A 22,963-nucleotide genomic window follows, 5' to 3' on the forward strand; every position below is an offset into this window, starting at 1 on the left:
CAAGCGAAACAAATGAAACATTTTAAAAAAGCCATAATAAAATGACAGCTTCTTCTTTCTAATCACAAAACCCTCCGCATTTTGAATATGAAAAAGAGGAGAAATAGCTAAAGGACAGTCAGTCTATCAGGGGGTTTCTGTGATGCCAAAGGTTAATGCTCTTCTTTCCATCTCTTATGAAACAGTACTGTAACTACACCACTGGGATTTTAAAGTGAATGCATCTGTTGGGTAGGGATGAGGAAAACTGCATGGCAATAATCCTTCAACCAGAAACAAAGAGACCCATACACAAACCTCCCATGTCTGTTTATTTGAAGCCCATTTCAATTCTGTTGTTTAAAAAAAAAAAGCAAAACTGAAAACAAAATGAGCTTTAAAATTTTCTTATTTGGCTGTGTATCTCAGCAGTGCGATACAAAGAGAAGAATTAAATGGCAGAGGGTTTTATTGACACGGCTGTATTCATGGAGGATTGGAGAGGTCTGTTTTCTCTGACTAGCCTGAACCCACTAACACTAGCCAAGTGGAGAGCCATTTTTTCCCCCCATTGCTCCGAGTTCCCAATTGTCAAGCTACACTTTGGGGAATGAAGGACTTATATCGTGGCTCAAAGAGTTGGCAGTTTGTCTTGTAACCAGAAGGTTGCCGGTTCGAGCCCCAGCTCGGACAGTCTTGGTCGTTGTGTCCTTGGGCAAGACACTTCACCTACTGGTGATGGCCAGAGGGGCCGATGGCGCGATATAGCAGCCTCGCTTCTGTCAGTCTGCCCCAGGGCAGCTGTGGCTAAAACTGTAGCTGCCTCCACCAGTGTGTGAATGAATAGTGGAATTGTAAAGCGCTTTGAGGGCCCTGAAAAGCGCTATATAAATGCAATCCATTATTATTATTATATTTTGAAGCTCCTGCACCTCCTTTGGTTTATGGGCAAGAAATAAATGAGACATGTTTCTTTATCTGCCACAAAACACAAGCGTTAGCAAGAACTCACAGCACTGCTCAGCTGTAGTTAGCAATAGTAATTGTTAGTTATAGCCTCTGGAAGAAGGACAAAGTACATGGTGGTTTGGTCTGGATTGCATTATGATGACTTCAGTTTTAACCACAGAATCTGACCCATAGCCTGACATGTACGATCAGCCACTGCAGTCACTGCACAAAGCGTGCATCTTTGAAAGGTCAAGTTAACATGGTCATGTTTTCATTTCTAATAACTGAAAAACTCTTTTTACACTTTAATGACTCCAAAATGCAAAATGCTTTTGAATTATTCTTATTAGTCTCATTTCATCAAGGCCTACATTTTTGGCAGGTAGTTTGGCGTCAGCCTCTTCTAAATCCGGTTGTTATTGGTTTAGGCTAGTATTTAGAATAGAATAGAATAGAATAGAATAGCTCTTTATTGTCATTGTTACAAAAACACTGAAAGGCAGTTCAGCATCTCCCCATGTGTGTACACAATAGCGTAAGTATTTACACAATAACACAGACAAATTTACATTTACACAAGAAAGATATGTACAAGTTATACATACACCTGCATACATACAGATACAACCATACATACAGACACGCACATACATACATATATGTATATATGCATACATACGTACACACACATTTCCACATACACGCTTACATATATATATATATATATATGCATGTATATATATGTCAGATGGCTTGACTAAAGAGACTAAAGAGAAGACAGACTATCCACCTTGTACTCAGTTCAAACGCCTGCTTCTCTGATGGTACGGAGGTGTGTTAGTACCTGTGGTATTGATACCATCAATCCTGAAAGGTACACACAAGTTTTAGAGCAACATCCAGACATATTTTTTTTTAGTTAAGGCCTTGCATTTTTCAGTAAGACAATGCCAAACTGCACTTTGCATCTATTACAACAGCTTTAAACCTGTAATTTTGCTATACTTGAATGACAGAACATTGCTTGTCCAGAAGTCAGTAAACATGATCCTGTCCCAACTTTTTGGGAGTTTTTTTTTTTTTTAAGATGGTTTATTTCTGAAATCGAGCATTTGCTATGTTTGCTATGTTTCATTGTAAATTGAATATATTTTTTAAAAACTGTCTACAAATGACTCTACTTTTTAAAAATGTATTTATTTACATTTTTATTTACACTTTATCCAGCGCTGAAGTTTGGAATTGGGGTTGTGTTTGAAATTGCATGGCACAGGGATATCTACCTTTTACAGTTATACTTTGTATTTTTACACTCTTATCTGCCACACGGATGTTTCCGATACTCAAAACTGTTGAGCCGGAGAGGTGAGGGCCACAACTGGAAAATGTGCCACACACTGATACAATATAGTCATTTTGAGATATAAGTTCCAGTCATGCCAATCTGATGCTGAATTCAGCTGTTTAGTTCAGGCAACAAATTATCTTTAAAAAAAATGGTGTTCAGAGCAACACGAGTAAAATGAATTAGTCACGTTTTCTTGTGTTTTCTTGTGTTTTCTTGTTTTATTACCATGGCATTCAAGATGCGAAGTGGAACTGCATCGTGGGCTTCATGCTTTTGGAGGGTTGGTGTGAAGACTCCATTTCTGGATGGCAGTTCTGTACTAACAAACATTTGCACTGATATGGAGGTCTACTCACACCAACAAACTGTAAATGCTTAGTTTCGTTCCTTTGAGTGCAACCTCTCTGAAGATGATGCCATCTGAGTGATTCCCTGCTGTTTGTTGTGTTGAGTATGAATTATTATACGTCCTGGATGACATGGATTGATCATCACTCCTGACCACTCATGCCCACTCATGCCCTCTCTCCTCAAAGTTTATCATAATAACTCCTAACAAACAGCCTTTTCCATTCTTTGCAAGTCAAATGTTACACTTAGGTAATAGTGTATTATCTTTAAAGTTGGAAGTATTACATTTAAATGTACTCTTAACTGACTTCAGTTAAAAGCTGTGTTAAAACTAGACATAGTGAAGCTGGATGGTGATAATCTATTGGTTCATTACAAATGCTTCCAAGGACTTATTTGAAAGGAGCCTTGTCATACTGATTATAGACCTTTAAAACTTACACACTCACTAGCTGCATTGTTAGCTCTACCTGTTGAGCTGCTCTCAGTGCATTTAGACACATAGACATGAGCAAGACAACCTGCTGAAGCTCAAACTGAGCATCAGAATGGTGCGGAAAGGTAACTGCTTCAAGATCTGACATATTGTGGGCTACAATGGCAGAAGACTACATGGATGTCCCACTCCTGATGAGTAAGAACAGGAAACTGAAGCTCAGACACGGAGTCATCAAAGTGGACAATAAAAGATTGAAAGAACATTGACTGATCTGATAAATCTTGATTTTTGCTGCCAATTTTTCTTAAGTACCATGAAAGCATAGATTTGTCCTGCCTTTTATCAATGCTTCAGGCTGCTTTATTGTGTAATGGTGGGGGAAATATTTTCAGGGAACACTTTGTCCATCCCTTATTGACCACAGTGTGTCCATCTTCTGATGGCTGCTTCCAGCAGGATAACACACCGTGGTATAAAATACAAATGATCTCAAACTGATTTCTCGAACATAACATTGAGTTCACTGTACTCAAATGGCCTCCATAGTCAACAGATCATAATCCAGTAGGGCACTTTCGGGATGTGGTGGAACTGTGTGGTGCTATCTTATAAATATGAACCAAAATATCAGAGGAATGTTTCCAGCACCTTGTTCAATCTGTGCCATGAAGAGTTTATGCAGTTCTGAAGGTGAAAGGGGGTCCAACTTGGTACTAGCAAAGGTGTACATAATGAAATGTTCAGCAGTTGTATATGATAGGTTATAGGTTATGTGTTTAGCTTTCTTCCTTTACACTTAACGCATGCCTCAGACTACCTCAGACAGAGTACTCAGAGTATTTCAGAATAAAAAGTATATAACAGAGAGCAGAGGCAGACAGACATGGGAGGAACAAAGAAGCTGGAACTATCCACTATAAAACCCTCACCCACACCTCTGACTTTTAAGTTCACTTATGCAGACATATTCAGCTAGAGAGTTTGACCACTGCTTGTCCCTGCCCTGCTCTTCTCTGTCAATCCAAAAGCAATTCAGACTAGGCTCAGCCAAGCAGAGCCCCACATTACCACAGGTCATGCGTTCTGCAGCTCACCTAATAGACAGCCACACCAAGCTGACCACACTGACCAGAAGTTCAGGCTGTGGCCACAGAAATGAAAAGGGGCTTTAGGCAAATCAAAATAAATTCCATCATCACATGCATGAGTTGAAACTCAAATGCGCCACATAAACAAAGGAAAACTCCTACACAGCTGGAGAGTATTTTTGTCTAAGAGGGAATCTGCAACCTATTGAGGAAAATAAGGCTGAACTTCCAAAGTGTAAAATGAAGGTAGGAAGGGACAGTATATCAGGGAATTACAATTGTGGTTAGTGCTATCTGGTGTATTTTACTCAGTTATATTGGCTTATGGTGAACGGATTACTGCTGTACAATAGTCCATATATCAAACGATCACTATGGCATTACTGAGAGTTGAAAAACTGTCTAAAGTCTTTCATCTTTAATAAAATGATCAGCATTCTGCTCTACCAGGTGTAACAATTGAGTTTAACATCCAGACATCCATGAAAACGGAATTTATGACATTTAACGGAGTTAGAAGTTAGCAGAAAGTTAGCTCGCTAGCTTCTATCTAAATACAATATAGCATGTCCTGACTGCGGGGTTTTGGAAACAAATTAAAACGTACAACTCTGTTATCACTTCCAAAATAAATGAAGACAGAAAACTAAACAGCAGTGACGTTTGTAGGGTTACTGAAGTTTGGCTAGCTGGTATATAATGATGTGCTACGTGACCGCTAGCGACACAGCTATGTTAGCATAATATAAACAAGCTAACTTTTTTTCCACTCGATAAAAGTTAACGTGAGTGTTCTCGGTGGTCAGGAACAAATGTAATCGCATGGCAGGATGCTGTAAAAGGACCAAACTTCAGCCAGGAGAACAACTGAGATAATCCATCCACAATACGAGGTTAGTCATTCATATACTGCTGCATGGGCTGGGCTGTAGTTACATCCTAAGGTTTTAAAAACTGAGCTTAAATAAATGATTAGCAGTAATAAAAGCTGAGGGAGGTCAACAGTGATCACTGACTGTTTTAGGAGCTTTTTGAGATTAAATAGAAGAAAATACAAAACATTAAACAGGTTAACAACACAAAAGCCATATTAAACGCAGACTACTTTAGGCCCGGAAGTAGGATTCGTCACGTCTAGTGATGGGTAGTGATGTGCGGATCGATCCTGAAATATCGATTCCTCCGATACCAATCATTTATGTTCTAGAATCGATTCTCACATTAAAATATCGATATTTTAGTAATTTAGAGTAAATTTGTAGTTTATCATTAACAGGAACACAGTGGAAAGAAACTATAACATTCGGATTGCCTACATTCAAAGGAACTACTTCCTCTTCCGCCTTTCATGTGCGAAATACGGCTGTATAAATGTCTCGCAGCCCCTTGGCGTGCGCACTCACAACAATGGCTGAGCGTAATTGTGCGGATGTATTTTACCTCCACAAACAGCTGAGCCGTGGTTTGCAATAAATGTGGCAAAAAAAGTGAGGTGTTGTGGCCATACTTGCCAACCTTGAGACCTCAGAATTAGGGAGACATTCAAAAGGGCTGCTTGGGCGGATAAATATATTTTACAGGGTTTATTTATCGGATAAAATACGTTAAATGTCACCGTTATTATTGGCCGGCCCGGAAACAGCGGGGGTGTCCAAATTCAGAGGCTGCTTCCACCTGAGGACCGGCCTTCGCGGTCTAAAGAAAGCCGGGTAGTACGTCACGAGCTCCCTCGGTGGAGTGAAACTCTGCCGTCTGCTCCTTGCTGTCTAAAATATAACCGGACACTGACGTAAACTCTTCTGTTTAATCAGTTTTCTGTTTGACGTTTATTCAGCTGTGTGAAAACCCCGGAGGAACCCTCCCGAGGGAATAAAGTTTAATTTAATTTAATCTAATCTAATAACTTTAATCTCAGCCAAACCGATTTACTCACGAACAAATAAAACACTGAAAAAGCCAGACAAGAACATTTTTAAGTTATCAAAGTGACTTGTACATCATGTTTAACCCGAGTGGTGAAAGACCGCGGGGGTTTGAAGACGATGTGTCGGTCGGCTCAGATATTTGAAGTTTACACAGCTACATTCTCACCTGAAAATATGTTAAACGTTTTTTTGCGACCCAGAAAGAGAAATAAGAGTGATATTAAAACTAAGTCGCTGCCGTCATTGTTGGAAACTGGAATTGGCTGGGCCGCGCTATGAATTCTGCGATATGGTTTTTCAACTTTGTTGTCCGGGTGGAAAATCTGGAGAAAGGTGGGATTCTCCCGGAAAAATCGGGAGGGTTGGCATGTATGGTTGTGGCAACATCACTAACCTTGTCAAACACCTCAGAGTAAATCATATCACAAAATATGACGAGCGTATGTTGAGGCGAACTGAAGAGGAGGAGAGGGACAGGTGCTGCTAGGGTGAGAGTCTCTCACGGAGTCCTTTAGTCCTCCAGGCAGGCAAGGTGTTCAAATAGCACACAACTTTAGTTTTTTTATTTCTATATGATGAACTCTGCATTATTAAGTGATAAGAAGAAGGTATTCTGATGTCCTGTAATCATTATGACGCTATAATTTGAGATACAATAAATAAAATCCGTTTTGTACAAAGTATCGGTATCGGATCAGTATCGTCGATACCACCCTGAATATTACTTGGTATCGGATCGGAAAGGAAATCAGTGGTATCGCACATCACTAGTGATGGGTCGTTCGCGAACGAAATGGCTCTTAGAGCCGGCTCTTTGACGTGAACGACGCGAGCCGGCTCCTTATCGCGAGCCGTCACGTGGGTTTTTTTTTTTTTTTTTTCTTTCTCTCAGCCTCTCTCTCGAGCCTTGTGCTTTACGCTGGGCAGAGGGGGGAGGGGCGGTAGTTACACTCAGTAGCACAGGAACAGAGCCAGAGAGAGAGAAAGAGAGGCAGGGACAACAACATTAGAAAGGTATAGTAATCATCCACAACTATTTTCGGTTGCAGATGATAAAGGATTGAGAAAGTTTATTCATGCAGGTCCATATGACAGAGAATATGCATGTTCTTTTAGTTTTCATATTATAATTTATATTTAATTGTGTTGTGGTTTGCAGTGTTTTGTGTTCTTTTCACTTTAAATTTGTGAAAGGAAAAAGCTGAAAATTTAAATAGTTAAAACTTGAAATGTGAATAGTTGATTTTTGTATTATATGATTTATTTATTAAATTTTATGTGGAGTGAATACATAAAAGTATATTTACGGTGGCCCCTAGAGACAAAGCACATACAAACTTCAAATCACGTACGAACTCTGAAGCATGTACAAACTCCAAAACACGTAAAAACACGTACAAACTCCAAAACACGTAAAAACTCCAAAACACGTAAAAACACGTACAAACTCCGAAGCACGTAAAAACTCAGAAGCATATAAAAACTCAGAAGCACATAAAAACTCAAAACACGTACAAAAGACAACAGAAGTGCTCCAGGATGCTGGGCACAGTGTTGAGCCTTTGTTATCTTGTGGCTACACAAGCCAGCAAGTACCAACGACCGGATTTGGTGTGTGGTAATAACAGGTAAATGAACTTTTTTTTAAATTATTTGAATATATATATGAGTGCCTGTGTATAAATACACAAACAATACACACATGCTTTCAATTGTGTGATTTAAGTGATCTAGTAGCTCTGCTTTGGAAGTTCAGTTCATGCTAGAAATGTGTTTTGGAGTTTATACGTGTTTTGTCTCTAGGGGCCACCGCATATATTTATATATAAACATATATAAATAAAACCACTTGTTTTTACGTTAGTAATTCCTTTTGTGCATAATTTTATATTATTGTTAATAATAAATTAATTAAAGCAACAAAACAACCTGAAGAGCCGGTTCGGAGCCGAAAGAGCCGGCTCTTTTTAGTGAGCCGAACCGAAAGAGCCGGATCTCTAAAAAGAGCCGGAAATCCCATCACTACTAGTCACGTCATCACTTAACGACCAGATTAATAAGGTCACAGGGACTACACTGTGTAAAGAGCCTGCCACATTAAGTATAATGGTTTTTAATAAAAATGTTTCTGCCTCAAGGCTTCATGTTGAAAGAAAGCCTCTCTATTTAACCAAATCCAAATAATTATCTGAGCAACTTTGCTGCTGGATGCCTCCAAACTCCATAAATATGCAATAAACTGGTTTGGACTGTAAACAGAATCATGCTTTCCATCTAAAGTATTTTGGTTTGTACACTAAAAAGACTTCTGTAAGGGCTGCTGAACTGCTCCAAATGATGACTAATTTGGCAAAGTGTCTGCAAAGCCTCAGTAGGATTGTGATTTCAGAAATATCCCCAGTTGTTCTGGGAATATTTTCTGTTTTTTGTTTGTTCCACTTTTGTCATTTGTTACCGGTCACCAGTGCCAGAATGTTAGACTCCAGTGAAAAGTCTATGAATCTGTGCCATGATGAACGAAAGCAGTTCTGAATGCAAAGGGGGGCCCAATCCTGTACTAGTAGGGTGTACCTAATAAAGTGTCCATTGAGTGTAAAGATGGTCTTTCAATTAAGAAAACAGTTGAAAGCCTTTAATGTTTTATTTCCTAGAGCATCCAAATGTTTTAGCGACTTTAGACCTCTATCTTTCCATGTTAACTTGAGCTACAATCCTCTATATTCACAATCAAAGTATGAGACAGTCAATCTAAAGAATCTGGAGCTTTCAAATGGACCTCAAAGATTTTCCCAGGAATACCTCAAATAACAACCCTACCTCAGACTTTGAATACTTCGTTTTAAGAGATGATGATACAGTGGAAAGTTTCTGTCTCTGTGATTATCTTCCTAAGACTCTAAATGTTGGGTTTGCTTTTAATTGTTCACAAGTCTGATGTTGATTACTTGGTAGTAAAGCTCCAAAAAACATTTCATTATCACCTTTTCTACTCTCTGCTCTGTGACTACAGAGTCTTGAAATGAAACATGCAATGTTATTAAATCTTCCCGCTTGGTGAGTAGTTGGCATCCTACATGCAAACTGCAGATGACTATGGCAATCTCATTGCAACCAAAGCAATCACAATTATGTTTTTGGTGCAGCAGACCCTGATTTCACCTGGCAACCACCACAAACCAGTGGCTTTACCCCCAAAGTTGCCAGGGGTGTGCAGCGCTGTGGTCCATTGATCACCTCTCCGGTTTGAGCCTGTCCAAAGACATGCTTGTCAATTGGTGATTCTAAAGTGCCTGTTGGTGTGATGGAAGTATTTAAAAAAGTGACGGCAGGGTGTGGAGACGGGAGCTGAGCCGAGGAAGCCTTCATGCATCAAATACCAAGAGTGTCAGGGGAACACCGGGGAGGACAACAACAAAACTAAAACAGGGAGCTAAGAACTTAATCACAAAAACTCGACTTCACTACTGTATGTTTTCAATGTTTTTGTCACTTTTTACAGAATCAAAGTCAAAGTAATGTCAGTACTTCCAAGCTTTAAACCCTGCATGGTCGTACTCTCTCCTGCACTCCATATTATCCTTTGTTGATCTACACACGTCTGTTGCTGCCACGGACGTCGCATGCTCGTACGTCATTGTCATGAGACACTCTTGTGAAGAAAATGACGAGGATTAGTAACGCAGTAATGTAGCCTGCTTACGGGAAAGTAACAGTAATCTAATTACCTTTTTTGCAATAGTAATCCCTTACTTTACTCGTTACTTGAAAAAAGTAATCAGACTATGCGGTGTTGCCCATCTCTGGTCCAAATACAGAAAGTATCATAGAAAGATTTAAGGTATCGTGCCACATTTGACCTCTGACCTCTTGTTCATGGTTAATAAATTAAGAGTCAAAGGGAAAGACAAATTTGAAACTTTGTTACTTACTACCGTTGTTTGGAATAGATAGGAATATAGGGAATTCCATATTTTTATTTAAAGACAGGACTCACATGTTTTCATTTCTAGTCTTTAAAACCTGTCTCTACCCATCTAGTATTAATTCCTTCTGAGATACAAGTATGTATATTATGCACACACACAAACACACATGCTGCTATTACCCATTTCTTGTTTTTATACCTAAGATGAATTATTGTTGAATGAAGACATTTTTCAAACACATGTAAAATGTGGCCAATTGTGTTTATTGGGTAAAGGAAAAGGTAGAAGGGGGAAAAGGGGGGATAGAAAGAAGGAAAGAGAGAGGAGAGAAAACCCTAACTATCCCCTCTGAGCAAGCACCAGGCGACAGTGGATAGGAAAAACTCCTTTAAAGTGAAAGAAACCTAAAGGAGAAACCTATGGCAGAACCAGGCTCAGGAGGGGGCAGTCAACTGCCGGGACTGGTCGGGGGGTGAGGGTGAAAAAAGAAAAAGGAGGGAGGGGAAGGGGGAAAATGAAGATGGAATAGAGGTGGAGGAAGACGAGCTTACATCAGGTGAGAAGCAGCAGTGTCCCTCCTCCAGAACCAGTGGAAACGTTTTCTCTTCTTTTTTAGATATTCTTCCACCAGCACTTTTTTCTCAATGATGAGGGTTTTCAGCTCATCCATTGTTTCTGTGTTTTCTTTCTCAAGTTTGTTGCATCTTTTCACCATGTCTTCTAATTGTTCTTGTTTTTCTTTAAGATGGTCTTTCAGTTCTTTAACTGTTGCCTCCTCTATTTGCTTTGCCTTGTGCACATCTGTGTGCATGTCTTCCAGCTGCTGGTTTCTCTTCTGGATATCTTGAAGTCTACACTGCAGGTCTTTATGTGTTTTCTGTTGTTCTTGCTTTTGTGCCTGGATTTCAGTGTTTTTGTGCTTCAAGGTCTTACGGTGTGTTCACACCGAACGCGATGGACGCGAATAAAACGCCCCAAACGCCCCTAATTTGACGCGTGTACATTCGCGTCTCAACGCGTGTCCAAGAAAAATCCATCGCGCGTCAAAATATGATATTTTGACGCGCGTGAACCGGAAATGTGGGAGGAATGTGGGAGGGAGTTGTGCCAGACCGGTATTTTTGCAAGATGGCAGCTATCGAGCTAGCGCTTGAAGAGAGAGTCTCCCTTCTCTATGTACTGTGGAGAGCAGAGTAGCGGCGTAAAGGACGTCCTCGCCGTACCTGGGTCCATCAGGTCCTCCAGAGGCATGAGCAGTTTGGTGAGTTTCACCACTTGCTCCAGGAGCTGCGCCTGGATGACGGCCGATTCCAGCGCTATCACCGTCATTCACTCAGCCAGTTTGAGGACCTGCTTTCCCTCGTCGGTCCCAGCATCGCCCGCCTAGACACCAACTACAGGCGCTCAATCCCACCTGCAGAGCGCCTGTCCGTCTGCCTGAGGTTAGTAAAACTATTTAATACGGTAGTCCTTTATTGATATCTGTGCTAATATGCTAATCCATCCAGTTATACACTGCTAACATGGATGTGCTATGCTAACAGTGAATGCTGTCGGTGTTTACTGAAAGCAAACTGTGGTACAGAGACGACTCTTTATAATATTTCTAGTGATACTCAGAAGCTCTCATCAAGCCCCGATTTAATTCGATTTATGCTGTTATCAGTGTTTGAATGATAGCATGGCTGTGGTGTCACATCAATGTATGCGCTCGGTGTTTGCTGATATCAAACTGTAGCATTAGGACCACTGAGTTAACCTTTGTAGTGATACTCACTCCTTTTTATTTAGACCTGGTTTAATTCTGGGATAGTTGAATATTTGTATATAATCCCTGCAGCTGTCAGACTCTATAGCAGGGGTCACAGCCTTTATTAAAACAGAGTTAGATAAAACTGAACAGTTTGGTTCATCTCTAGTTACATGGTTCTATCTTGATAAGCTGTCTTATCACAGATTAATTTTTCAAAAATATTAATGATTTAAGCAAGGAAAGGGCTACATGTCAACACACAACTCTTTATTTCTATTAATGTCTTACTTCATTCCTACCTGATTGACATGTTTAGGAATTGTGAGTGATTGGCTCACTGTAGTTGTGAAAGTTGCTACCAATCAAATTATGATATGTTAAAGTTAAAACAAAACACAACTGTTTTAGATATTATCTAATATACATTTTGTAATTATCCTTATAATTACAAAATGTTTTATGTAAGATTCATGTTTTGTGATTTATATCTGACATCACAAAAGTATTTTGGAATTTGAATAATGTATTTTGTAACTGCAGTACACATAATACTGATTTTGAACAATTTTGTCCAGGTTCCTTGTCACCGGGGACTCCTTCAGGACCATCGCGTTCAGTTTCAGAGTCGGTGTGTCCACGGTGAGCCAGATCACCCCCCAGGCAGCGACGTCCATCTGGGACTGTCTAGTGGACGACTTCATGGCTGTGCCTTCACCTGGAGACTGGCGGTTCATCACAGAGGGATTCCAGGAGCGCTGGAACTTTCCTCTGTGCTGTGCAGCTCTGGATGGGAAGCACGTCCAGACAAAGGCACCCCATATATCATATAGGAGACACACACATTGATATACACTAAATATTCATTTCATTTCTTTTTTGTGGTGCCCAAATTGATGCACCTGCTTGATTTTGTTTAAACAATTATTGCACACTTTCTGTAAATCCAGTAAACTTCTTTTCACTTCTCAAATATCACTGTGTGTGTCTCCTGTATGATATTTAACTGACATTTTTTATTGTAACAACCAACGATTTATACAGGAAAATAATGTCTATTAACAAGGTTGCCCAAACTTCTGCATCCCACTGTATCAGTATATTTTGTCATTAGTATAATATGAAATAAATTCTACATGTGTCAAGTTGTGTGCCAACATTTGCTGTGTAGTAGAACTGAGACATTAGTCATTATAAAAATTTATTTGAAATAATATTAAAAGTCTCAAACAGAAAAACATTAAACATAAATATATAAAATATAAGAATTTACAGAGAGACAGGAATAAAAAGGACCCAGCTGCTCTCCAGAGCAGGAACAAGGCTGAGGAGGAAATGCTCCATTGGAGACTGGTGTGGACTCTTCAGGGACTCCAGGATGGCCAGCTCCACCGCCGATGGACCGTCCTGGGACCCGTCCCTCATCTGCCTCAGAGCCGTCCTCCTCTGTGGGCCTGTAAAACAGCACAAAACACAAAGAAATGAGAAGGCTGCTACTAGATTTTAATTTCAACATTGAAAGAAAAAAAAAAAACAATAACAGGATATAATCAGATTGGTTGTAGATATTTAGTAAAGGTGATCACAAGGGAATCCCACCGACTAAAAAGGTATCAGTGCTTGCTGTACATATCTGTGGGTGCAGCAGCAGGAGCTCAGGGACTGGGTATGCTCTGCTGCAGAATCAGTTCGTTCTATCAATACAGTATTAAATGTTAACAGGTTGGATATAATAATCGTAGAGTAGACAGTGGTCCCTCATTTATTGCAGGGGTTCTCAGAATAACTAGCCCCTGGCCACGCACTTTATACACTGTTTTCCCCACACTCATGAACATTGGTCACAGTTCTCACAATTGATTCTCAAAGTGCAAACCTTTGTAGATTGCAAAACGTAAAAGTATTATTATGCCGCGGTTTGTCTTCATCTGCGCGCCACTTTCGTGCGCCTTTTTCCCTCACGGTGCAGGTGTCTATTTCCGAATGAGGCTCATAGTTATGGGTGTTTTTGTGCTGTTTTTTCTATTGGACGCGATGGTTATCAAAACCAAACGTGATAAATTTGGCAAGCGCAGGAGACACGACACGGAGGAGATTTGTCAATCAGGCTGCAGAATGCAATGCTGTACTGTGCAATAAAAAATCAGCGAAAAAGCAAAGCAGTGACGGATGAACAGCGGGACCACTGTGTGCTGTTTATTAATAAACAATAAAATATATTCCTAAATGACAACATGCATAAAAGCAGAACGGTATTTGTACGTCAGTGGGAAAATAGCGGTGGCTTGCTAGCTTTTGTGCGGCTTCCCCGGGTCAGTGAAAACTTTCAAAAGAGAAATGAATGAACTTACCAGGTTGCCCGATCTCTTCACATATCTTCCTCCAAGCTCGGTCCTTTTTATTCCTGTCTCGGTACTGAAAGCAGCTGGTGTTGTACAGCTCCGAGTTGTTTGCTACCGCATTGATTAGCCTTCCCCTCCATTGAAGTATGAAAGGCTTTGGCTGGATCTGCCCCTTTGACCTAGGTAACAGCCACGTCACCAGGCTCCTGATTGGTTGTCGCGGCGCGATTTGACGCTGGAGTTCAGATTTTTCCAACTCGAGCGGTAGACGCGAAACGCGCGTATGCACAAAATGCAACACAAAAACTCACGCGCGTGGTTTTATTCGCGAGTCAAACGCGCCAGACGCGCTGCACTGACGCGCGTTTCACGCGTTTTGGCGTTTTCGCGACGCAAATCTGCTTCCGAATTTTCGCGGGACCCGCAATCGCGCGTCATCGCGCCTTTCCATTGACTTTACATGTAAACCTGACGCTCTATTCGCGTCCATCGCGTTCGGTGTGAACACACCGTTAGAAAGTTCTTCAAGTTCTGTATTTTTTCTCAGCATTTCATTGATGCTACTCTGCATTGCTGAGCATTGATTTGCCAGTTTTTTCTTTTCTCCTTCCAGTACAGTTGTTTTGTACTTCGTTTCATTATACAGTTCTTGGAGTTCTTCATTTTTCCTCTGAAGAATAAGTTTTTCTTCTTCCAGTTGTATTTTCTGTTGGTCTTTTTCTTGAAGCAGCTCGTTATTTCCGTGCACTTTTTTATCGAGCCTGATTTGGAGCAATCTGTGTTTTTCCTCCATCTCGTCAACATTGGAGCCCATTTGTTTCAGTTTAATTTCCATTTGCTTCTTGTTTTGAAGCAACTGTTGATTTTTGTGCAGAGTTTTGTCATGTTTCACCTGCAGAGCTTTGTGTTTTTCCTCCATGGCTTGGAGTTTGCTCTGCAGGTCTCTCTGCTCTACGGGCTCTTGTTTCTTGTCTTGGAGGATCTCCTTATTTCTCTCCAGAGCTTCATCAAGCATAACTTGGAAGCCTTCATTTTGTTTCTCGATGTCCCTCAGCTTGCAATCCATTTCTTCCTGATGTATTTTCTGTTGGTCTTTCTCGTGAAGCATCTCTTTATTTTTGAGCAGTGCTTCCTCAAGAGTCATTTGCAGCATTTTCAGTTCTTCCTCCAAGACTTCAAGCTTGGAGTCCGTTTCTTTCTCGAGCATTTCTTGTTGCTCTCTCTCTTGAATGAACTCTTTATTTCTGTGCACTGTTTTCTCGAGCCTGATTTGGAGCAATCTGTGTTTTTCCTCCATCTCGTCAACATTGGAGTCCATTTGTTTCTTTTCCATTTCCATTTGCTTCTTGTCTTGAAGCAACTGTTGATTTTTGTGCAGAGTTGCTGCATGTTTCACCTGCAGCGCTTTGTATTTTTCCTCCATGGCTTGGAGTTTGTGCTGCATGTCTCTCTGCTGTGTGGACTGTTGTTTCTCTTCTTGGTGGATTTCTTTCAGTTTTTCCAGAGCTTCGCCAAGCTTCTCTTGGAGCTCCTGATTCTTCTTGAGCATGTTTTCCTGTTTTATGCTCTCTTTTTTCTCCTTTTGGAGCAGATCTTTAATTTTTTCCAGAGCTCCATCAAGCTTTTCTTGGAGCTCCTGATTCTTCTCGTCTTGGAGAGCCCATTGTTTCTCCTCAATAATACCCTGTTTTTCTTGAAGCTGGTAGGATAATTCTTCTAATTCAGTGCTCTTTCTCTCGTTTTCTTCCGTCAGGATCTTAATCTTCTCTCTGTTCATGAGATTTTCATTCTCCATTTCTTCCAGTCGCTTTTCCTCTAACTCTACCTGTTCATCCCAAGGAAGAGAGCTGATATAAGGGTCTAGGGACTCATACCATGGAATAGAGCTGGGGTCAACTTCTTGTCTTTCTTGCTGTTTCTGAGACATGTTGGAGTCTGTATACCGTGAGTACGGAAAGGATCCAAATGTTTGAAAATGCTTTACTGGTGAACGTTTGAATGCTGCTAACACAAGTGCTGCAAATAACGGACTAAAAGTTGAACATCCTCACCCCTACTTAAGACTTCATGAGGATCAAAGCTTCAAAGGATCAATGCTTTAGAAGCCTGTGACATCAGAATTCCATAAGCCAATGAGGTTGTCACATGACATTTTTGAATGAGGTCATATTTTTGTATGAATTGTTTTATAAATAACATCAACATTCCGTGAGCCAATGAGGTTCTTACATGACTTTTGAATGAGGATAATTTTTTTACTTGGAAAATTACCAATAAAGTTTCAATCCCTGTTATTTTTGTAAAAAAAAAAAAGAAGTATTATTGCAATAACATACAAAGTGAGTAAAGAAAGTAAGTAAAAGTACAGTTTTATTTATACAGCACCTTTCAAGACAAATTCATTTTGTTTGTGTTGTATTGGTAACTCGTTGAAGTGTTACTGGGTATCATAACCAGACAGTTTGCACATACAGTGAGTGAAAGCATTGGGTGGACTGAATCAGGGTGTAGAGGATGATGATTTGTGCTGAAAAATAGAAAGTCCAGGTTTTTTCTTTTCAGAAAAAGCAACTGCATTGAGTTAGAGAAGCTACAGTTGGTCTCTGTGTGAGACTCACAAAAAGAAAGAAGTATAAAATGCATAACAGGTGCATGTACAGCCAAATATGGGCATGTGCACACTTTTTTAAATCCCTGCTCTGCTGGATGGAGTTCTGCCAACAATCCCCACAGGCCTATTTAACAATCTCCCTCCCTCAAACTTCATATCATATGCTCCTACATGTGGGCGTGTGTTTGCGTGTGCGAGTGTGTGTGTGTGCGTCACTGTGTGAACTCTGAATTGGGTGCATTTTACGGTCTTTCTGCCAGGCTACGTCATTTCTCTAATGGCTCCGTGCTTTCACATTGGCAGCGTTACGTTACATGAATCATTATTTACAAAGATATGGGCAAAGGACCAGTCATGAACACACTTGGGTTCGGTAAAAGCACATTAACTAGTAATTGTGTGGCTGTTGTAGCATTAATACAAAGAAACAGCATCAGTTTTCTCCTGCATGACATCATTTTTGTTTAGTTTTCTGAAGTCAGCCCTGAAACCAGTGCTGAACAACAATGAGAGAATTTTTAGCATTTGATTTTTCTATAATGCCAACTAACATTTCTTTGCTATTTACCAGTACTTGGAGGTAAACATTTATGCTCTAAATGCTGCAGATAGGTCTACCTGGTTGAAAGGGAAAGCAGAAAAGAAGGGAATGTTGTTTTGGGGGTCTTAATAGTATGTCCTTTGAGTGTGTTTTACGTCACTACCACCCACGGCTTTTCCTCCACATATGGTGAGGTTCCAGGAATCTGTTTCCTCAGCCTGTTCTTGATGACATGGGTCACATCACTGACACTGCACATGCTGAGGAGAGATGGACCAACAGCTCAAGGCTTAGAACACTTGGAGGGTGACTGTTGGCTTTAGTGTTGGATTATGTCCTAATCTTCAATAAAAAAGAAGTAAAAAGGCTTAAAGATCAATGCACATGAACTTTCAAAGCTAAGAGCTTTTACTCTGGTTTTAGTGGTGGTTTTAGCGCATTATATTTAATGCCTGTAAAAAAAACTGATGTTTTCTGGCAACGTGGCAGAATCATCAAAAGCAAATAGGCTTAGTCACTCTTATTTTTTATTTTATTTTTTTGCTTTGAGCTTAAAGATTGCTTCCTTTCATATACTGGGTATGAGAGCTAACAGCACTTCACACAAGGAAAAGGTAACACAAGCAACAAAATCTGCCTCCCAGTACACAAATCAAACATTATGTCTCATTTGCATAACCTGTAAAATATCAACATATAAAGCAACAGTTAATGATGGAATAAAGGAATAAAAAACACGTTATCTGTGCACTTCTTGTGTGTCATTTCTGTTATGGTCTTCGATTTTGACACAGGGTTTTTGTGTTTTTGTTCTCCTTTTTAATAATCGTCTTCACTTTGATTCTTTGGTTGCTTATTGTGTTTTCAGCCTTGTTTCTTTTGTGACAGTTACTGTTGTGTTTGTGGTATTCCTAGCCTTCCCTGAATTTCCAATATAAAGTTAATTCTCTGTCTCAATGTTAGTGAGTCCCTGTTTCATGACTTTCCTGTATTATTTTGATAGTCATGGGTCTGTAGTTTACTTCATTGTGTCCAGTTTCAAGGTGTCTCCACTTTACCCTCATCACCCTTAGTTGCTTAGTAGCTTTTTCCTTGCTAGAGTTTCCAATTACCCTAGAGGCAAGAGAGAGGTATCTTCTCTCAGCTCTTGATTACAAAGCAAATAAAACAATTTCTCTAAATGTCGAGGTGGTCTTGAATCTTTTAGGCAATAATGTCACAGTAGCTGTCTGATGTCATTTTGGCTTTTCCCCCCCATGACAGGTAGACAAACACAAGAGATGTAAGAAGACAAGCAGTATAAATGACTTAAATTTCATTGGCTAGATGCCTCTTTTTTTCCTTCACTATACTCTCTGTAAAAAATACCGCAAATCCCAGAATGAGGGACACTATCAAAATAAAACGCGACCCTTTCTGAAGGGTGGAAATCCCCAATTTAGTGGGCTTTAAATCAAATCCACACTAACACTTTGTTAGCCAGAATCTGCCTCATTCCCATATTATAGCAATATCTGCGATGCTGAAAAAAGTCTGGATAGGTGGCATATGCAAAGTAAAGATATCTTCATTAAATAATCCATTTCACACCCGGTGGTTCTTGGTGTAAAGGCTGTCTCTGCATCCAGCTGCAGAGGATTTGAGGCAAATCTGAAGCTCAAAGCCTTCCAGTTAAAACAGAATGAAGCAGCCTGTGGATTCCCACTTAGATGCCACTTGGATGCAGCTGAATGCTAAATTGAAATATTTATGTACACTTGGCCTCTATTTACATACTGTGGTATTTGCACTTTCCAGACTTTTGACCACATTTGAAGGATCAGCTAATCCCAGAAGTAGGTGTTCTTGCAGATAGCAACTGCAGATTTTCTCATTTGAAAAATCCTTTAAGACTGATACAGTATAAGAATACAAAACTTAACTACTGACACTGATGTCTCAATACTAGCAATAAAATAACTAGTATTGGTTATGGCGTTTATCCACACAACTTGATGATCCGCTGATATGTGGATGTGGATATTGATATTTGAACCAAGCTGCAGCTCATTTTAAACTTTATACCAGATAATTATTAGTATGTAGCCGCTGCTATCATGAATTCTGGAAACTTAATCAGTCGCTCATATTCCACTGCTTGTTCATGCAAACGTCTAATCAATCAGTCAGCATTAGGTTTGTAGAAATGGTCACAATGACCAGCTGAAGTTCAAACCGAGCGTCAGAATGGGAATAAAGGGGATTTAAGTGCCTGACTTTCTGAGTATTCCAGAAACTGGGATTTTCCCACACAACCATTTTTACAGAAAATGGTCTGACAAAGAGAAAATATCAACTGGGCTGCAGTTCTCTGGGCAAAAATGCCCTATTGATGCCAGGCAGTTCAGAGGTCAGAGGAGAAGAGTCAAACTGTGCCAAGCTGCTAGGAAGACAGCACTAACTCAAATAGCCGATCATTCCAACCATTGTTTGAAGCAGAGCATCTCTGAATGCACATTATTTCTGACCATGAAACAGTGAGTGGAAGATCACATTGAGTGCACCTCCTGTTAGCTAAGAGCTGGAAACGGTAGTTATAATTCACAGGTGCTCACATTGACTGGTCTGATGAGCAGTGTTGGTCAAGTTATTTGAAAAAAGTAATCAGTAACTAATTACTGATTACTTCCCCTAAAAAGTAATCCCGTTACTTTACTGATTACTTATTTTCAAAAGTAATTAATTACTTAGTTACTTTTTAAAAACACGATTTACAACCTGAAATAGGTGATAAAGCGATAGATCTTTCAGCCCAATTCTACTTTTTCTGCATAATCCATCATACAAAATGTAAACAAATGGAAAAGTCTCTTTTTTTTTTACTTTCATAGTTTTATTAAGTTTAATTTTTTAACTTTATGCATCAAGCAAAAATCTAATTATATGCAACATTCTCTGACTGGAAGAAATTTGTTTAATATTTAAACCTATTTTCTGCAAATTCCAGCACATAAAATATATATATATTTTTTTGTGTTTACACTCAGTCTTTCAAATAGATGCAAGTAAAACACAGCAGAAAATAAATAAAGTCAAAGACTAGCGGTCCTTAGGCGGAGGTTTACCCTGGTGCAGGTGTGCCGCAGCGGTCAGTGGAAGGATACGGCAGTTTCTCTTTGAATTTCCCATTACGTGGTAGCGCACTTGGAGCTTGCTTGGAAGTTTAGGGGTTTTTTTCGCTGTAAAAAGATGTTTTCTTCCCACGCACAATGCTAATGGACGTTAATGTTTTTGTCACTTTTTATGGAATCAAACTCAAAGTAAGGTCAGTACTTCCACGCTTTAAACGCTGCACGCTCATACTCTCTCCCTTACTTGATATATGATCCACTGTTGATCTGCACACAGCTGTTGTCCCGACCGTCGCACTTGCTTACGTCACTGTCATGAGACATTCTCGCAAAAAAATCACGGTTTTAGTAACGCAGTAACGCAGCGTTCCTACGGGAAAGTAAAGCTAGTAACGCAGTAACGCGTTACTGCCCATCTCTGCTGATGAGTCTCAATTTCTGTCACATGTTAGGGTCAGAATTTGGCATAAATAACATAAAAGCATCCATCCTGCCTTGTATCAGCTGTTAGAGCTTGTGTTGGGGTGATGATGTGGATGATATTTTCCTGGCTCACTTTGGGCTCCTTGTAACCAGCTGAGCACAGCCTGCCTGAGTATCATTGCAGACCATGTCCATCACTTTATGAACACAGTGTACCCATCTTCTGATGAGTGCTTCCAGCAACTGTGTGATGCTATCGTGTCAATATGGACCAACTATCAATGAGGAATGTTTCCAGCCCCTTGCTGAATCAATGCTGTGAAGAATTGAGGCAGTTCTGAAGGCAAAAAGGCATCCGATCTGATATTAGCAAGGTGTACCTAACAACGTGGCTGGTGAGTGTATTTTAGTTGGGCCATTTTAGCATTTAGTGCATGCTTTGCTTCACACCACATCCCCATTTCCTCTTCCTCTATTACCAAACTAGATAGGCTCAGCTCACGCCAACATTTTCAAGATAGTTAATTTACAATATCTTGGCAACAACGTGCTTTTTTCAAAGACTTCAAATATCTGGTCATCCCACCCAGCGTGGAAGCAAAAAGTAATCCAGCTGCTGTATGATTCATGGAAACATTCAAAGCTCAGTGTCTTACCATGCATCAAGAAAAGCCAGTGGAAAAAAAGAAAGAAAAGTTTGCCAGCTGATCTCACTGTCAAATTTTATGAGTAGGTAATATTACATAATTTGTTGAGCATATGCATCCTCACAGCAGTTGACACCACCGGGTTCTGTGTCCAACACAGAGTTCGGACCACCTTATTCTCCCACCATCTGCAATCATGCAGAGTGGATGCTGATATGTGAATGGAGAGCGCTTAAAAGAACACCTGTTTTTCTTATTGACGGCCGTGTTTATACCAGTAGCATATCCACACTTGTTGGACAGATTCTGAATAAAGTTCACAGACTGTGTTATTGGCACAGGGGAAATGTAACTGGGTGAGAAGTTATTTGATAGCAGACACACTATCCTTGCTTAAATGCATTGTGCATTGCATATTGATAGGAATGACTTTTACAGATGCTATAAAAGCTTTCAGAGAAGAAAAGTTAAGTTGGCTCTTTTACATAGAACACCTGGTTCTGGTTTGGTAATGGACTTGATTGTCTGCTAGTCTGCATCAGTCAAATAGGTCACAGTAAATATGGTCATGAATAAAACAGTTCAAGGCAAATTTGGGCAAATAGCACCCGCACTCTTTAGTGACTGGTTTGACTGAAGCTTGCTAGTTTTGGAAAGAAATTAATACAGGAAATTGTGGCGATGATGCTCTAACAGTGACAGAATTTCCAACCATAGACTCCATCCATCTGGAATCACTCCGCTACTGTGTATCTGGGGACTGAGCTGTTCGGGTCAGAGGACATGGAAAGGTTTGTCATTAAAAGAGTGTTGAGAAATACCTCGGAAGGACACTGCTACTCTTCTGAAACGTGGCCCAGCCAATAATAACAACAACAGACATAGAAGGCGAGGTGTAATGTTAGATGACGGGAGTGGTTGTAGAAGTTTTACAGACGTTTTCCCGCTGGTTGTTACTTCTCCTGGATGTTTGACCTGCTTGTGTGATGTTTACAGTTTGACGTTGAAAGATTTTTGCCAAGTTCTTCAGCTTAAGCTAGAAGGCTGTGCTTACTTTGAATTTGACACCTGTACACATGTTTGCGTTGTGCGCTCTTGATGATCAATATTTAAAATGGTCCTTCTAGAAGTCCTTTGAAACTGGCCGATGTTCAGAAAGTAGAAAGGACATCCACTAGTAACAAGGTCCATGGTTTTATCAAGTCTTGTCACTTGAAAGCTAGAGAAACCCTAACACACACACACACACACACACACACACACAAAATGATAATCCCACCGTGCAACATGTAGTTAAATTGCTAAAATAAAAATTCTGAAAATGCTCAAATGTGATCAAATTCAAGGGGGCAGGTGAGGTAGGGGTTAAAGGGAAGGATGAGTGCATTGGGAATTTTGTAGCGTGTCTAAAGTGTCAGATAACTTCAGGCTGAAAAAAATAAGGGAATGAACTAAAACTGAGAAGGATAAACCAGCAGAATACATGACAGACATACATCCTTCACTGTCCTGATTTTGTTAGGTGTGGCTGT

General features: G+C 40.1%; 1 protein-coding gene and 1 long non-coding RNA gene across 2 annotated transcripts; one reads left to right on the plus strand and one right to left on the minus strand.

Moving 5' to 3' along the window:
• Window positions 1–10,249: 10,249 nt before the first annotated feature.
• Window positions 10,250–16,234, minus strand: LOC146702028 (uncharacterized). The gene is made up of 2 exons (XM_085468515.1): window positions 14,608–16,234; window positions 10,250–10,935 (listed from the first exon to the last, which is right to left on the minus strand). The coding sequence occupies exons 1-2, from the start codon at window positions 16,024–16,026 to the stop codon at window positions 10,555–10,557; spliced, it is 1,800 nt and encodes a 599-aa protein (XP_085324641.1). The 5' UTR covers window positions 16,027–16,234; the 3' UTR covers window positions 10,250–10,554.
• On the plus strand, window positions 10,932–13,265 carry LOC146702029 (uncharacterized). The gene is made up of 2 exons (XR_014922266.1): window positions 10,932–11,449; window positions 12,336–13,265. It is a non-coding gene; the product is annotated as an uncharacterized LOC146702029 (long non-coding RNA).
• Window positions 16,235–22,963: the final 6,729 nt, after the last annotated feature.

This window comes from Copadichromis virginalis, linkage group LG9 (genome assembly GCF_057382275.1).
Source record: "Copadichromis virginalis isolate Kocher_CV1m ecotype Utaka linkage group LG9, C_Virginalis_male_GT1.1, whole genome shotgun sequence".
In the NCBI taxonomy this organism is placed as follows: domain Eukaryota; kingdom Metazoa; phylum Chordata; class Actinopteri; order Cichliformes; family Cichlidae; genus Copadichromis; species Copadichromis virginalis.

Coding starts and splice junctions, on each gene's coding strand:
- LOC146702028 (XM_085468515.1), bottom strand. CDS start 16,026: ATGTCTCAGAAACAGCAAGAAAGACAAGAAGTTGACCCCAGCTCTATT. Junction 10,936..14,607: donor TTGAAGAACTTTCTAACGGT/GTGTTCACACCG, acceptor ACACACCGTAAG/ACCTTGAAGCACAAAAACAC.